The sequence below is a fragment of the Accipiter gentilis genome, chromosome 30 (assembly GCF_929443795.1).
Source record: "Accipiter gentilis chromosome 30, bAccGen1.1, whole genome shotgun sequence".
In the NCBI taxonomy this organism is placed as follows: Eukaryota; Metazoa; Chordata; class Aves; order Accipitriformes; family Accipitridae; genus Astur; species Astur gentilis.
This window is the reverse complement of record NC_064909.1, coordinates 16,173,651-16,191,238: the sequence shown is the minus strand read 5'-3', so window position 1 is coordinate 16,191,238 and position 17,588 is coordinate 16,173,651. Positions and strand designations below refer to the sequence as shown.

General features: G+C 49.6%; 1 protein-coding gene across 1 annotated transcript in view; it reads right to left on the bottom strand.

Moving 5' to 3' along the window:
- Nucleotides 1-17,588, bottom strand: part of GALNT14 (polypeptide N-acetylgalactosaminyltransferase 14) — a 103,889-nt gene that overhangs the window by 23,977 nt on the left and 62,324 nt on the right. Inside the window, exons 4-7 of the mRNA XM_049834015.1 lie at nucleotides 10,144-10,211; nucleotides 7,451-7,516; nucleotides 5,096-5,217; nucleotides 389-476 (exon numbers count right to left, since the gene is read on the bottom strand). Of these exons, the coding sequence (XP_049689972.1) occupies nucleotides 389-476; nucleotides 5,096-5,217; nucleotides 7,451-7,516; nucleotides 10,144-10,211 (344 nt within the window). The remainder of the gene's footprint in view (nucleotides 1-388; nucleotides 477-5,095; nucleotides 5,218-7,450; nucleotides 7,517-10,143; nucleotides 10,212-17,588) is intronic.

Here is a 17,588-nt window from a genome sequence, read left to right as displayed (position 1 = left end):
TACACGCTCTGATGGATATTGCATGCTACAAATAGCACAGGCATACTAATAAGCGCTACAGTCGCATCTTCCATTTGTTGCCTAGACATCCCCCATCTCCTCTTGTCAGCAGCCCGGCTTTCAGTGCTGCCAAGGGTGGCTTCGACATGACCCTTCTTTCCTGCTTGACCGCTTTATCCACTGTAGCAAACACCATTCCTCACACCACACTTACCTGTCTCTAAAATAGCCTGAAAACAGCCAGCGGGGAGTACTGAACAGTGCTAATGAACTTTTTGCAAGGTAGCAGGAGCCAGCGGTGTGGTGCAGAGCCACCAGCTCCTCGGGCCAGTGCACGTTCATGCCGCGGGATGGACGCCCATGGGGCACGCACGCAGCTTGGACTTACCTCCTCTGAGGTCCGAGGAAGCCGCCACATAGGCAAAAGTGTCCAAGTTGATGATGTCAATAACAGGGCTGACCACTCGGGTGGGATCCTGGAAAGCAGAAGCGAAATGACCCATGACTTCAGATCACGTTGCTCAAACTGGTCAAGGGATACTCTGAACTCCTGGAGACACCAGGTGGCTGGAAATCTTGGTGTCATTCAGGTTTGTCAGGGACAAGTGCCCATTATTGCCTCCTCTTCCTCAGCCATTGCATCAGTTCAACCAAAAAATTAACGGCAGCAGCACCAAGCCGCAGAGATACTACTGGGAGCCAGGGGCACGCCGGCGAGAGAAGCTGGGAAGACAAGCACTGTCTCTCCTGGGAAAGAGGACTCTGGGCTGCTGAGATAGCATCTCTCACCGGCTTTGGCTTCACCTGCAGTCCCTCCCTCCATAGGTTGTGCGCGCAGTCAGTGCCCAACTTGGCTGGATGCCAAGCTCCGTCCGCCTTTTGCAAATTCACCAACGTATTCCCCTTTCACCTCCCTTAAATACTTTTTACTGGATTTCAGAAGTATGGCGACAAACAGGCGGTTGCAACAACAGAGGAAAAACACAGGCAGTCAGGCAGCTTAAATACAGGTATTTTTTAAATGTACAAACTATGGGGATACAGTTAGAGTTTTGCCAAATGTGTGAAAGGGTTAAGAAAAAAAAGGCCTGAATTATTTTAAAGAGTTGGTGGTGATTTAATTAACATCTTGTTATGGACAAAGAGATTATACAAACAGTTATGAACAAAAATATCTATAGGAGGAAGAGACTCTGACAGCTTTGACTGCTCTCTTATCTCCCTTTCTCTTTTCAAAAATCCCAAACTCCAATTATAGCTCAAACTTCAAGCTTTTACCCTCACCAGATCAAATTGTTTTTCACAGCCATGCAAAGGAAAGCATCTGAGCACACATGGGCTTGTTCTCTCACTCAGAAAAAGACTTTGTTTTAGAAATTAGTCCTAACAAAAGTATTCAAACGCAGCTGTAGGAAAAAAACAAACAAAGCCCATGAGCTCGGAGCTGGTCTAGAGCTCAGGTTTTCCAAATAAGCATGACAAATACTTGGTATTTCCATAACAACGACAAGTCAGGAGTCTGTCTTAACATGACTTTCTGTGAGTCAAACATCCCACTGAAAGGGCAAGGTCTGCTGTACCTACATACCGTGTGGGGAAACTCAAGTCACAGCCAAGCACGATGAGCCTTTCAAACCCATTGTAGCTGCTGCATGGTGTCCCCCAAGCTGCCACAGCTCAGTATACCCAAGCACGTTTTAGTTGCCTGAGGGTAGCGGAAAGGTTTTGAGCAAAGCATCTGCTTTGCGTGCTGAACACTGCAGGGAAAGGATCGTATCTAGTCATTTAAGACTTGCTCCCCAAGCATCTTACTGGTGAGCACTTGTAATTAGCCGACACTGGTTCCCAATTTCGATTCCACTCCTACTCATTGCACGGCACAACTTCTTGCAAGAAAATCCCCTTTACATCTTGGCTGAGTGCACTACTGCAAAATGCTAGCCTTCAGCAGTGCAACCTTCTCCCTGCCTCACTTTCCCTGACACGTCCTGGGAACATTTATATTTACTCAGCTTTCATGAAGGTCTCTCTGACCCTCAAAAGAAAAGCATGGCATGCTCAAGAGCACAGCGCTGTTGCTATGATTTATTTCGGGTTGAGCATCAGATCTTATTACAGGCGGGTTCACCTTTCTTTTTTTTTTGATACCCTCCCACGCCAGGGCATGTTAATATTAACAACGCCCAAATCTTCAATCCTCTTTCACATTAAATTCTCAAAAACCTGAGAATGCATTTCTCCAATACACTTCTCAAACAAACCGAATTGTGGAACTAAATCAACAGGAAAAACCTCTGAAAATGGTCCTGAAGACAACGGATGCATTTCAACCTTGGAAAAGGACCTTGACTCCAGCTTGTCTCCCAAACTCTACATCATGACCTTGTAATGGTCAACAAAAAGGGCCACGGTTGCTCCTCAGGCCCCTCAGCTGCATTAGGCAAGATGAGAGGGCCATCATCTGCCTCCCCCTGCCCTAGGAGAGCACCAAACTCCGGGGGTGCTTGAGCTGGAAGTGAGGGGGTCACCATCCACTGGATCATCCCAATACCATTTGCAGATCCGGTTTTGGGGTGAGCTTGTCGAGCCATACTGTAAAAACGCCTTGGGCTGGATAATTACATTTTTAGAAAAGTTATTCAGTCGAAATGCACTGTTAATGGCTTTAGGAGATATTTGTTCCGTAAATAAAAACAAGAGCCCGTGCCCACGTGCTCACAGTCATACGCTTGCAAACGTGCTGGTACAAAACACCCACTGTCACTGCCACTCCCAGGGACACTCACCCTCCCAGGCACAGGTCCAAGACCCCCTGCACCCCCTTTCTTCCCCTCCACACCCCATCACTTGCTCTTAGACTTTCTAGTCCTGCTTGTTTCCAAATCCATATGCTGGGCACGTGCTGCCCGTGCCTGAAAGTGAGCATCGGCCTCGGGGGTGATGCCATCGTCTGCTGGGAAAACTCGACTTGAGGGGCACCTTCACGTTGGTGCGTGGTGGCACACATGGGCTCTGGCATTTTGCACCACAGAAGGCTGCAGGAATAGCTGTTCTGGCTGAGAAAATAAAAGAGAAGCGACGCACAGGGTGGCTGGTGGTGGCGAAAGTGCCGGGTGTGCTTCGAGGCAATCACCGCTCTCCTTTGCTTGAAACTTAAATCACATTAGCTCAAAGCAGACTGTTCCTAGGAGTAACACGGTAAGAAAATGCTCTTTCTAAGCGGCTAATCTTCACCGCAGCAGTGGGACAGGGAAGCCATCTCTTTAGCACAGCCTGAAGGTGGCAGCAGTAGCATTTCATACACTTCATTGATCAATATTTTAACCCTGATGGAAAGGATGGGTACAGTGGGCCTGGGAAGAAGGAAACTGAGGACTTTCTGCCCTTATCCTGCAGCTTTTGCGAGCAGTTAAAAAGCAAGTGGGACGCCACTTGCTTTGCAAGTCCCTCAACATCCTTCATACTAAGTCTCCCTTTGTGCCTGGCCTGCAAGACACTGGGCAGGGTAAGAGCAGCACAAGCAGCAGTGCAAGCTTACAGACTGCCTTACTTCCAGCCAGAGAAAGATTTAACCCAGAAGAACAAATAAAAAGAACTTCACGGAGGTGACGCGTGCATTTGATGCTATATTCAGACCATGCAGTGAAACTCCTACGGCGATGCCGCACGTGGCATCCACGTTCACCCACCCCACGGGTGCCGAACGTGGGGCACAGTCCTGGAGCTGCACGGGAAAGCAGCTCTGCCTTGTCCCCTTTCTGCCACCACTGCTGCCCTTCTCCTGCCAAAACACATCAAAAGCTCTGCCTGGGAAAGAGGCAATCGCTCTGGATATTCCTCACCAAAACACAGCAGGGCTTTGGCAGAGAATGAGGAAAGCTTGCCTTAAAAAAGCTCAGAGCAACAAACCGATGCAGTGAAGTTTAGTGGTGAATCCCACCCTGAGGCAGGCCGGCTATGAGGCCCGAGTGGGGTATTATAGCAGGTGTTCTCATAATTCCACCAGAGCTGTGATTGATAATATGAAAAGGCCATTTTCATTATATTACCATTTATCAGCAGCACTGCGGCCCAGCCTGCAAACCGAGGTTGGGACCTCTCCAGCGCTGGCTGCGCTACAAGTACCAGTGGCACCGACTGCCCTCGCCCGCTCTGGCAGGATCTGACCTGGTGCTGTGCCCCCCCTTCCCCCTGTCCCATCGCTGCTGCACACGGGATGTATAGCCCAGCCAACAGGGCTATCACCTATAGAGAGGTGTGAAAAGCAGGACGCCTTGCACGAGGGGCACCGTGAACACCAGCCGAGCGGGTTTCTCCGTAACCCACCGCCTCGGCTTCCCCTTGCTCCTCAGTTGCCCATCTCAACATAATACTATTTCAACATAATTCAGTAGTTTTAAAATTACTGAGTAATAAATACTAGCAATCGGGAGCCAGAGGTGTAGCAAGGGTGGAGGAAAGAGGCACAGCGGAGGGAAAAGACCAAGGACCGTGCGTCCGCGCTGGAGCTGAAGGCTTCATCCCCTGCGCCGTGCCAGCAGGTCACCAGCACAGAGCTCCTTCTGACTCCAGTGACAAGGCGCCGGGAGCCTCCGCGCGCACGTCTGGCGAGAATGTCGCCGCCGGCGAAAGGCGAATGTCATTGTCTGCTCTGAAATCAGCAGAATTTAAATCCTATTAAATCAATTTATTAGTGCTTAATTTGCATGAAATTAAATTCGGCCCCTATTCTAGGAGCCGTCACTCCCTTAAATCATCAGCACTGAGCATTTTACATGAGCCTAATTAAAAACTCCGCTGGAGCACTGCCCACGTATTCCCCTTTCACCACTCAACTTGTGCTTGCCAGTTAGAGCCCCACGGCCCCCGGAGGCACCCACATGCTCTCCCAGTCACGGAGACAACCCCACCTGGCTGCTGGGTAGAGGAAGACCACCGAAGGCCACTTTGCACCCCAGAAGCTCATCGCTTTCTTCCTCGGATGCCTGCATGCAGTTGGCTACAGTTGGGTGGTCGTGCCCATTAAGAGGGGAGAGGAGGTGGACATCAGCGACGCATCCCCTGAGGGCAGCCCTGGTCTCTCAGGAGCACTCACCTCTTTGATCCTCTGCAGCAGAGGGAGCAGCCAGTCCTTATTCACCTCGCAGTGACTGTCGAGGAAGGTCAGGACTCCTGCTTGTGCCACATCTGCCCCTCGGATTCGGGACCGGATCAGACCTGTTCAGGGACACACCATGTCAGCTGCTGCCCAGAGGGATGGGCAATGTCCCCAGGCTCCTCCAGCACGGTCTCCTGCACTTGTGCGTCTCCTGGGTTGTGACCCGTCTAAATCCCACTTGGATAAAACATGGTTCGGGTTCATTGCCTCCTTCCCGGCACTGCAAGGCATGTCAACCATTTCCCAAGGTCACCAAAGCAAATAAACAGCTCCACCAAGATTAATGACTTATGGCATTTATGCCAATCCTTAATTTGTGCAATTATTTCTACTGTCACCTTCTGGGGCAAAACACGACTCAAAATGCTTTCATAACCCCCTGCAGGTAATAAATCCAACATAGATGTAAATCAGTGGTGAACGGGCCAGGGGAGTCGAGGGTGGGATCACCTTGTGCCAGAATTAGGCTTTTCTTAGACTGCTGACTTTTCCCTGCTGTGCCCCTTTCCATGTCCCAGTGACCCCCAGATCTCTCTCCCACCCTGGGGGCACTGCTGATCTGCAGCTCAACGGGAACACATTTTCCACCAAGTAAAGAGGGTCAGCTCTCAAGGTGCTAAGAGCCTGCTTGGCTCATCAGGGTGTTGATGGTGAATTTAGAGGCCTTCGGAGCTGGAGATGGATCGCTGCGTGCGTTTGTGAGAGAGGAAAATGAACAAAGAGGGAAGCCATGGAAAACAGCTGCACACATGGATTTCACACTAGGCTCTTTGGCAAGATCACTGCTCTTGAAGATGCTCTGTTCCTATTTATGCAGGAGTCAACTGGCTTTCTGCAGCCAATGCTCAAGCGAAGCACAATGTAAGAAAGTAGATGGTCCGTTGGCAAACAAGAGGACACGCAAGTTGCTCAAGGGAAGCAGAGCTTCTTGATGAAGGAGAAACAATGGTAATACAAAGGGAGATAGGAGCGGATAAAGAGAGACAGAAGGGTTTCATGGAGCAGCCACGCATCAGGTCCATGCAGAAGGAGGTCACTGACTTTCTTATTAAAATGCCCTCGAGGAAAGGCGTCAAGGAACAGCCTCTGAGAAGGAGGAAGAAGGACAGGAGAACAAAGCCTGGGGCAATCCAGCGTTTGCCAAGGTCACCTCCTGCAACTTAGGTTGTTCCTGTATCTCTCTCTGCAACTTCTACGATCTTGCGGGTAGGCACAGTCTGCTGTACCAACCCCAGCCCTCCCCAGATCCTGGCAGGTCCTGAAGGATACAGCTTCGGTGATGTATTAAGTGAGGTAAGCTCTCCAGGCTGGGTACCTGTCCTGGTTTCAGCTGGGATAGAGTTAATTGTCTTCCTAGTAGCTGGTACAGTGCTATGTTTTTGAGTTAGGTATGAGAAGAATGTTGAGTGAGCGGCTTTGTGGTGCTTAGTTGCTGACTCAGGTTAAACCACAACAGTACCCAAATCCTGACGGCTTTATAGAGCACCGATACCTGCAGCTCCATCCAGTGCTGGGGGTGAGCACATATGTACCCCCATAAGACAGGAGAGAAAGGTGAGAAGGAGGTGCAGGTCTATGGAGACCTCCCCTACCCTCCTGCCAAAGCAGGTATAACTCTTACACCCGTGGGGAGGTGATGCCACCTTGAGACCAGACCTGCAGATCTGAAACCTTCTGCAGAAAGAATCCACAGACCAACCCTCTCCACTCCTCCATCACCACAACCTGACACACACCTGGACTCATGCCTTCGATTTTCAGCATGAAAGAACTTCATTGTTTTTGTTTTCCTAATACTGCAAAGCAGGACTTGAAAACACCCATTCAGACTATAGGGAGCTGGAAAATGTCTCAAAAGGTTGCCAGCCGCAGCCCAGTAGGACATACATTCATCCTCCATATAGTCCTTCTTAATCTTTCAAATATAATTAATTATTTTTAAAAAAAAAATCCCACAGAAGCAGCAGGAGCAGATCTCCTCTCTTTCATTAGAGCAAACATCTTTAAAAATAAGACCCGGGGCTTTGTTTTGCCTGTTCTAATTTTCTGGTTAATAAGCTACAGCTGAGCCTCATTGGATATCTTAATAGTCCCATCTTTTTCAGCAAGAGAGGGGGGACCTATTTCAAATCCCAGCCCTTTACCACATCTCCTTTTATCAGGGCCCCCCATCCCCACGAGCCACTGACCTCCCTTGTCGCCCACTCCATGGAGGTCCCCCCCCTGCTCCATCACTCTCACACCTCCCAAAATCTGGGTTTCCCACTTGGGTCTCAGGCAGGCAGCTCTTACCTTCTCGCCGTCCGTTCCGCAAGCACTTCACCTTGGGGAGCTTGCCCAACAAGCGGCAGTCATCAGCTTGGGAAACACAAAGGGAGGACATGTCACCCTCAGCCCTCATGGTGGCTCTGGCAGCAGAAATGGTCCTAGGGGAGATTGGGAGCAGGGAGAGGACCCCGTCCTGGACTGCCTGATGGTTTGTTAGGGCGATTGCTCTGCTGGGGCACAACAGTCTTACCCCTCAGCTCATGCAGTGTAAATCGGGACTGGCAGAGCAGCAGTTTTCATAAAACCAGCGTAAACCCAGCAGATTTACATCGAGAACAGCTGAATTACACTGGAAAGCCAGTGTAGAAGAGCCGTGGTTGGGGACAGAGTCGGAGTTTTTGCACATTAATGCAAATGACTATTTTTGGTAGCTGCAAAGCAACACAAAAGCTGTTTGATGTATGTCTGTGTGGAGGGGCAGGAGCCTCCTGAGGGGGCCCGCAAGCCCTCAGCAAGGAGAAAATTATGGTCAAAAAAGAGTCCTATGGAGCATCCAAGGGCTCCTCATACCTAGGGCAGCAGCTTCATGAGGCAGAGAGCTCCCACAGCCACCCACACCTGAGCTAGGGAGCTCCTGCAATCCCACATGCAGTTGCTGCCATTGCTTTCACCCCGGTGCTGCCTCCAGCCCCAGCATCCCTCCTCACCCAGATGTCTCCCAGCAAGAGCTGGCTCTGCAGGCATCTGCACCCATCACAGTCCCCTCTACCTCCGCACACCCACGCCGTGACCTCCGCAACCCCTTCATACCTCTCACAGCTTCTCTGCCTCTTCTTCCTCGGCACTGTAAGCACACGTGCACGTGCCCCATCCCTGGCACCCACCCCATGAGCCCGCACGGACCTCTGAGTGCTTTCATCCCCTCCAGCAATCTTTGTTGACGAGAGACATCACCGTACCGGTATCCCTAACAACTGGGGTACAGGGCTGCGTTGCTCTGCACATACGAGGGGGGCAGAAGTGGCAGGGGCTGGCTACAGACCTACGATGGAGATTTGCAGGGGAGTGCGGGAACCCACGTGCAGAACAACTGCATCCCAGTGAATAAAAGGTCACCGGACAGAGAGAGGTGAGAAACGAGACACAACTAGGCATGAGATAAAAGCACCAATTGCTTGGGGTGGGTTGCAAGGAAAAAACTGACCGTGTGTATACGGCGTATTATGCAAATAGATGTATTTTATGTAAATGCATGCAGACTAGATGCCAGCAGGCTCAGATTATCACAGGAAAGGAGATGTAAGACAGCTGAGAAGCACTGATTTCGAGTAGCCGAGGGGCTGCTCTAAGTTAGGTGGGAAACAGGCTTCCCCCTGGTGCCCCAGGAACGAGAGGAGCTTAAACCCAGCCCTGCTCCTTCTCCAAGGCTCACGCCATCGGGTGTGCTGTGGCAGGGAAACTGCATTTCTACAAACCTTTCTCCTTTCAGGAAGGCAAGCGCTTTGTCTATTTAGCCAAATAACTGGCATTTACTTCCTCCCCCCTTCAAAAAACCTGCTCTGCTGTACGCCGGGGCAGCTCGAGTCCTTGCACCTGCTCCTTTTCTCCATCGCAGCCGTTCTGCCAGTCCTCAGGCTTGCCCAGCCTGGACCCCATGCACTGGAGTCGCTCCAAAGCTCACCGTAATCACTGCAACCCCTTCCCCTGGCTTCAGCGACACCCCAGGGAGGTGTCGATGCCAAGAAGTGGGTCTCATGGGAAATCTGCCCCTAATGCTCTCTGAGGCAGTGCCTATTTATAATGTCCAAGAGCAAAGCATAGATCCTTGGTTTTTTAACCTCTCTGGCTTAGTTTTCACATTTCCTAGTAAATGGCTACATCCTGCAGCTCCTTGAAATGTAAGTGCCATGGACAGCTCAGTCTAGGTGTATTTTATCATCCTTTTTATGCCTGAGACAATTTTTTTGAGCACTTAGTCTCAGCACCTGAATCTTCCACTCACCCATCTCATGAGGCAAGGTCTTTAGCTGGGTTGGTTCCCTGGAAGCCCCTGGGGTTTCAGCTCCCGACTTCTGCTAGAGATCAGAGCTATTGATTTCACTTGGAGCTATTTTCTGGGAGAGAATGGCAGAAGGAGGTGGGCTGTCTGTGGTGTACAGTGCTATTTATGGTGCATCTCAGAAATGGGCAACCCATGAAGGAAATCCTCTTTACATGGGTGAAAAAGAGGGTGAATTAAAAAAAAAAAAAAAAAAAAAAAAAAAAAAAAAAATCAAGAGAAGAGTTGCTGGCCACCTACATAAATGTATGCAGAACATGTGCATACATCAGGAGGGTCAGACTATCATTATCCTGTACAATTCCAGTGGTGTCAACCCAGAATTGCTCCTGGCTGCAGCTGAAAGCCAGATTAAACACACCATAGCTGCGGCAGAATACAACCGGGTAAGGATTGGATTCACGTCTACTGGGCATAAAAACTATTTGCCATGCGCTTTTCTTGTATTATATTCATGAGAAGAGGTTTGATCATTTGGAATTTGAATTCTTCACGCGGCGATGCAAACCTGGCACAGCGGGGTTTGCTCTCTACACCTACGGAGCTTTAAATTTCCTTCCGCTTTGACAAACTCTTCCCCCCTCTCTGCGTAAATCCCAGTCTCTCACACTCTCTTTTGGTTTGGCCCCTCGCTTTTAACATAGAAAGGGTCACTTACGATCATCACTGAAGTCATCCACTAGTATGATTTCATGGACGAGGTGCACTGGGGTGCGGTTCAGCACGCTAAAGAATGAAGAGAGAAAATCCATGACAGTGCTTGACCAACTCAACAACTCAGCAAATGGAGCGGGAAAGCCTAGGAACTGATCCCTGCCAAAGCACAGAAGACCAGTCTTGGATTTCCAGAAAGTATATACTAGATAAGACCCAGAAACCAGCCCCCAGTAACCTACAGTGCCCAGCTATCAGCTTCTCGTAGCCTGATCTAAGAGTTGAGCACCCGGTATTCCTGGGAAATAGCTGAGATTCACCCTTACCACCTTTGTGAGCAAAAGCAGGGCACCATGTAAAGCCAGGAGAAACAAGAAAACCGGCTTTTCAGCAACATGCACGTCGTACCAAGTTTCCTAACAGGGCTTACAGCAAAGCTGCTGTCACCCCACCACCTCTCCTGGGGCTAATGATACAGTGTCCACCAACAGCAGGGCCAACACAGAGAAAATTACCCAGCTCAAACCCATCTTTACAAAGCTCGCAGCCATGACAGGACAACTCCTGTTTTTATCTGTGGGCTGATTGTGTTTTAGAGACTGCCGAGAGGATAAGAGCAGGGTTGGAGCGCACCTATTTACTAAAAGAGAGAGGCTGGAGGATGTGGTTCACAGCTCCCTCCAGGTGGACAGACACTGAAATGTGGCTGAAAGCTGCAATCTTCCCTTAATTATGCCACAAAGGGTGGTATTATTAGTCCTATTTTTATTATTATTATTTAAAAATCTAGACCTGTTCTTCCCCTTTCTTGCACGGTGCAGAGGTCAGCAGAATTACAAGTGTTTAAAATCCGGCCCCAGCAGAGGGTCAAGGCTGACTTCTTGAAGCAGAAACCCCAGGGCATCCCAAAAATCTCCTAAGCGCTTGACTTGGCCTTTGATAACGCCAGTTGGGCTGTACGGGCTTTTCCAGCTTTTAAACTTCTTTGCCTTCATCCTCAGTGTGGTTCCTTTTTCACACAGGATTTAAAATCCCGCCCCCCCCCCCCTCCCCCCCCAGCCAAATTTCACACCTGAGTCTGCCTTCTGGTCTGGGTTAGACAAAACCTTCAAACCGGCCACTGGCATAAGAGGGCAGACACCCCACAGGCTAAAAACCTTGAAGCCCCTGATACCTCCAGACCCTTATTGACGGATTTCCCCAGTCTCTCAGGCTCCCAAAGCTCCGGCAAAAAGCCTGGAAGTCTGGAAAACTATCTCCCTTGGCCCAGACCCCAGCCAAGAGGGCTCTGAAGGGCAGGATCCCCACGGCACTTGGGTGCTCGAGAGCCACCAGCCCAGGTGGGAGGAACCCCGGGGGGTCTCATGGCATCACCCCCCGGGTATCTGAGGACATTCAGCCAAAGGGCTGCATTTCTCTGATGAAACCTTCTTGTTGAGAAACCACAAGCCCACCCCACCCAGGACAGCTTGGAGTATCCATGCCTATTGCCAGGTGCCTGCTGCCTGCGCCGGTGTACCCCCACCCCAGCAGGTGCTGGAATTACAACCCTCCAGGGAGAAAGAGTTGAGCTGGATTTTTTTTGGAAGGACAACAGGACATCTTAAGGCAGATGCTTGAAATGGATCCTCCCTCCATGGTTTGGTTGGTTGGGGTTTTTTTCCCCAGCAGAAATCCTGAAAAAACAGGGGGGGTTATCTCAGACCAGAGTGGGTAAGGCTGGCACCTCCTTTGTGGAGCTCCTCAAAAATCACTTCCAAGAACTACATTCCCTGGAAACATAATCCCTGCCTCCTCCAGTTTCAGGATCTTGGCAAAAGCCATGATTCTCCCCCTGCTTCAGATGTCTTGCGTGATAAGGGGTGGGCAGGAAGAGAAAGCCTCCCGGGGTGGGGAGGAAGAAAAAGCCTCTGTCCCCTACGCAACAGTCATGGTGGGAGTCCTAACAGCCAGGAGCTGCTGTGGCCACCCTGGCATCACTAAGGCTTGCACCAAGCAGGTTTAGACAGCACCGCCTCACCAACACCCACAGCTTGCACAAAATATTAGAAAAAGTAGCTGACTGCCCCTCCTCCCGCTGGGGCACACAGAACAATTTAGATGTGCTGTTCCCACCTGTCAAGTGTTTTTTAATTATTATTATTAATAGGTTTGTTATTTTTAAAAAATCCCCATATGCGAGAGCTGAGTTCAGCAAATTACCGCAGCTGAGCGCCAGTACAGAGAGACAGGAGAGCAATATCATGCTCAGTGGAATATTTAACAAGCGCTGATTGCCTGGAAACCTAAGCTGGTGAAACCTGCAGGAAAGAAGCAGACTTGTAAAAAAGCCAGCAAAATAAATAAATAACCCTCCAAGAGCGGGAGGTGGGGAGGCAGCGGGCAACTTGAATATTCAAAGCCTGCCTCTGCCCCATCTCGCCTACAGATTTGGCCGCTGGAAGTACAATGCGGGGCTTAACTCTACAGGAAGGTGGTTGCAATGGGGCTAATTCTACTTTTGCTGGTACCAGCAAGAATAACTCAACCAAAATCACTGCCCTGGGCTGTAGACTCAGACCTGGGCTCATAGCCCTACTCAGTGCCTTACGGGAATTCCCTCCAGGGCACCTCTTACGGAGGAAAATCCAGCATAGACCATTTTCAAGGCGCTGGGCCGGGGAGATGTGCAGCCGAGTCTCTGCTCAGCTGCAGGCTCCTGCCATTCCCAGGTCAAGCAGTTTGCTGCCAACTCTGTGCCTCATCTTGCCACCCCATAAATCAGGGAAGATGTCCCCTGAACGCCAATGACGGCCATCTGCAGGATGCAGAGGGTTGACCAGAGCAAGGGGGCAAAAAGTCAGCATGCTGACTGCCAAGGGAAGGATGTCTCCAAGGACCGCCCTGACTCCATGAACCGTCATCCTTCCATGGGGTTAATGACAGACACCCCCGCGAGTGACGCAGCATCCCCCGGCACTGTGAGCAGCCTCAGCCCGCACCATCGCAGCCCTCTCCCATCACTTCCCTCGTGGGACTCCCTCACCGTGCCACACTTTCCCAAACTCCAAGCGAACAAAGCCCTGGTGAGGGTGGTCCAAAGGCTGCGTCTACTGTGGCTCCAAGGGCCCTGGTGTCCACTGATTTCAGCGGGCTTTGAGCTCATTACTGCCCTTGCAAGTCTGTTCACAGACACCCGCAAGCCCCCAAATTGCCACGAAGCTAAGGGCCACTTGATGCAGGCACAAAGAGATCCACAGCCAAGGCTGCGACGCCGTGACCGCAGCCCACTTCCCAACGCAGCTGAGGGCAAGTACGCCGGCTTTTCAGCAAAGCCAAATTCACGTCTCCAACGCATTTCCTACCTGTGCTCTATTAACCACACGGTAATGCACCCATGCCACTGGAGGAGACACGGGAGATTATAAACACCCCTCCTGCGGCGCTCCTTGGGGAGCATGGGAAACAAAGGCACTGAATCCTGCACGTTTTCGACATTACAGGTTTGGTTTTTTCAGATAGACATAAAAGCACTTTTAAAAATTCAAAGCCAGCTTTCCTATTACTTGTGCCTTTGCTCAGCTTTGATTTTTTTTTTAATACTTTCTTTTCTTTATGTGTGTGCATGTGGGTTTTTTTTACCTTTCATATGGGTAAAATCAGAAGACAATTAATATTATAGTGCTTTGAAGTACCTCTGGTATTTATAGATTTTTTTCCCTGAAATCAAATGGAAGTAGATATACTGCAGTGATGGACATATTTTAACAAATCAAAACAGCTTTCAAGTTCTGTTGAGCCAGAGATGACAACACTTTCTCCCTTAAACGGCCAAAAGACCCATTACCACTGAAATGAAAACTCATGCCTCTAGTCCAGAAAGTGCTTACGCTTCAACCCATTAAGACCAGATTTGCTGCTGAATTATCTTGAAAAGTTAATACTCAAAGTTTCTTTGTTTCAATGGATTTAGCAGACATTACGCAGATGTAGCCATGGAGAATTTCACCTTAAATTTTCACCGTAAGGTCCCTCTTCTGTCCTCCTCAACAATTTGCTGGGATCCTTTTCCACCTAGCCAGAGGTAAGCACTGGATCCAACAATTTCATCTCCAAATAAATACCAGTGCAAAAGTCACCCTGACATGTAAGACATGGAAAATGTTTCCATGGAGGAGTTCAGACCTTCTGACAGAAGATCAGTATGGTTTTGGTCATCACCCAGAGTACCAGTTGCTTTAGAGAGGTGACTGTGGACATTGATCCTCAGGAACTCATGAACCTGTTAATTCTCTCCATGGCAAGACATTGAGACTTGTTAGGGGAAAAAAATACACCCTTACGGGTATAATAAAGTGTTGAAAGGGCCAAGGGTCACAATTATCAAAATCAGACCGAAAGCGTGGAGACAAAGTGCCCACCAAAATGAACTGCTTCAAGAACCCAAAATAGCTAATTATGTAGGAAGAGACATCACACCAAGAATAACCATAATGAGCTTTGATTACACTGCAGCTTTCCCATTTTATTCTTTCAAATACCCACCAAGCTCTTTGAAATTCAAGAGTTCTCTTGTGTTAACATCAAAAGGTAAAAGCGCATGGAGGGCTGTGTACTTAGTCACCGTGAGAGATGATTAGCAAATTAAGAAGAAAAAAAAAAAGTCCAGGGTTTAAGCAAAAAGAAGAAAAAAAAATTAGAAAATAGTTGGCACAAAGTGCTAATTATACAGTTTCTGTGCAACACCTGGCTTGGTTTTGCTTCTTTAATCAGACTCGTTTCAGTTATGGCACAGGCTCCATACAGTGTCACCACTACCTATGGAAGGAGTTGCGCATCTTTGTCATTTCCCTGTCTCAGATGCGTCTGGATGCAGACAAGGTAGTGGCGTGAGGGGAAGGTGCAAGGTGCTGGCCGTCCAGAACCTCACCTCTCTTACTTACAAGCACGGGAAAACTGAAAAGCATGATATTCTCCCCACTAATTAATGATCTAAATATTTGATTTGGTATTCACAGCGCTCGCATCAGGGCTTTCGCCAAAGGATGTGTTTTGGTTTGTCAGCAAGAGGTAAATAATTAAGTCTCCTTATTCATGTTCTGAGCTCCCCAGCTGCAAGTTTGAAGAATAAATGAATGAAGACCACTCAGCAGAGTAAACAGGACTGTCTCACCCTCTGCCTGGCAGGTCTCTGGCACGACAGCCTCCTACACTTCTCTCCTGCCCAGCCTGCGCCAGCACTGACCAGCCATCCAGCTCCTAAAATTACTTTGCTGGAGAAAGTCACAGCATGGTGGTCTCTGATGGTCCGGGAGCAAAGCAGAGCATCACCCCAGGCTGCCTGCAGTTCTGCCTTCCCCAGCTCTGCCTCCAGGGCAGGCAGTGTTTCTCTCCCTGCCGCTTCCAGGGATGCTCCCAGGGATAGGGCACGCATCAAGCCTTGCCCCCCCCGTGGACCTTGGCAAGGGATGCCACGCTGCATCAAGCCCTGAAAGCACAACTGGTCCCCCAGCGGTGGCCACATCTCGGCATGTGAGCATGCCGATGTCTGCGGAGGAGGGACAGCAAAGGAAAAGGGACGATATTCTCATAAGCAACCCACGGAGTAGATCCCCCTAACCACACAGGGTTACAAGATGGGGAGGCACTATCACCCATCGCTGTCGAGAATCCCAGCACCCAGCCCAGTCCCAGGTGATGAGAAGTGCATCTTTCCTGGCCACACTGCTCCTTCTCCGCCAGTGACTGCTAGGGCCTTGGGGACATCCTTAAGCTCTCCCGCCGGAGGAGCTGGGCAGCTAGAGCTAGCCGGGTAATGAGCTGGATTCCCTTCCTAAATCCAGGCTAGCACAGGATGGAAAGAGAGGAAAGAAATTGTTTGGGTTTTTTTTAAATGCCTCTATATTGCTTATTCTCTCCCTTGCTCCTGCCTTCCCTCCTTGGGTTTACTCACATGGTCCCATCCCTGTACTGCTGGAGACTCTCACCATCTTTAATCCACTGAGCCTTGGAGCTTGAAATAACGTGAAACCAAACCGCAGGGGGATAAGAAAGTTGCCCAAGGTAATTTGAGAAGTGAGTGGCTGAAACAACAACCCAATGGTAGTTTCTTCACTGTCTGCACAGTGGAAAAAAAAAAAAAAAAAAAATTCTCAAGAGCTACTTTGCTGTTCACCACTTCCTCCCTTCTGGCCTCTTCTCCCCTCTTCTATTTCCCTTTCTCATGGCACCCACCCCTGCTACCTGGACACTTGTACATATTCACAAGCATAGTTACATAAAGCATTTATAAATGCTGACTACATCATTTGCAGAGATTTGGGCATTCGATTAATTTAGCTTTTTTTCCCCCCCTCCTTTTCTTCCAGCTGGCAAACAGTCAGAGAAAAGATCATGAAACTTTTAAATTAATTCATTATTCAACACAGTCCACTAGCTTTTCTCAATAGCTCTGACGACGCAAATTGTTCATAAACGAACCGTCCCAAATGTTCGCAACATGACTTGCATAAGGGGTGCTGCGGAGGCCACGTGTTGGCACCTCTGCTTCATGGGTCAGAGCACTCGCAGCCTCACCAAGAGCCACATGCAACACACTGAGCCTGCAGTACAATTCAGCCTCAGCACTCGGTGAGCATTAAAGCTCTCAAGCATCTCGGAAAAGCACAGGAATAGCAAAATCCCTCCTGCTTGTCATGTACACGGTCCCTTCTGCAAGAGCTGATTTCCTCCCCTGCTAGAGGATGCCTTCACCAGCATTTCCCTCTGCCTCTCCTCCGTGTTTCCATGGGGTCCCGTAAGAAGCGCTCCCTTTGGGGGGAATGCCCCACCACCCTTGGCTTTGGACAAGCCAAGCAATGTCCCTTTGCCACGGTGGTTAAGTGAGAACATTCATTCTGCAATAAGGCTGGAAATCCCAACTTGCTGGAACTCAGAAAACCAGGTTTGCAACCCAAAAACCTTCCACCAGCCCCAGACAAATCACCTCTCTGTTCCTCAGTCTGTCTGTCTGTCACCTGGCTTATACCAAGAGCGCACCATGGGAGAACAGGGTAGAAGAGGTGCCCGTTTTACTCACGGCCATGCTCAAAGCGCTTGGAGACACTTGGCCACAGACAGCTACAAAAGGCACAAAGCAGTGTCAGGAGGACAGAGTTTGTTTTGAATGGCCATGGAAAATGATCCATGTTTTTACAGCCACCGTGGGATGGAGTTATCTGGAAGATCTAATTAAACTAAGCATTTGCCAAGCAAGGGGAAAAAAACCCAGAGCAGTCAGAAGGCACAGCAAATTAACCTACAGAGGCCGAAGAGGCAGATGAGCTCTCAGCTGGGTCCAAAAACAGGCAGGGAGGTGGCAATATGTGCACAATCATGGCTGGAGAGGAGCAGAGCAGGATCCACGTCACCAGTGTGACTTGCGACCAAGGGCTGGTACCCTTAGGGCCAGTTGGATCAAAACAAGCCTCT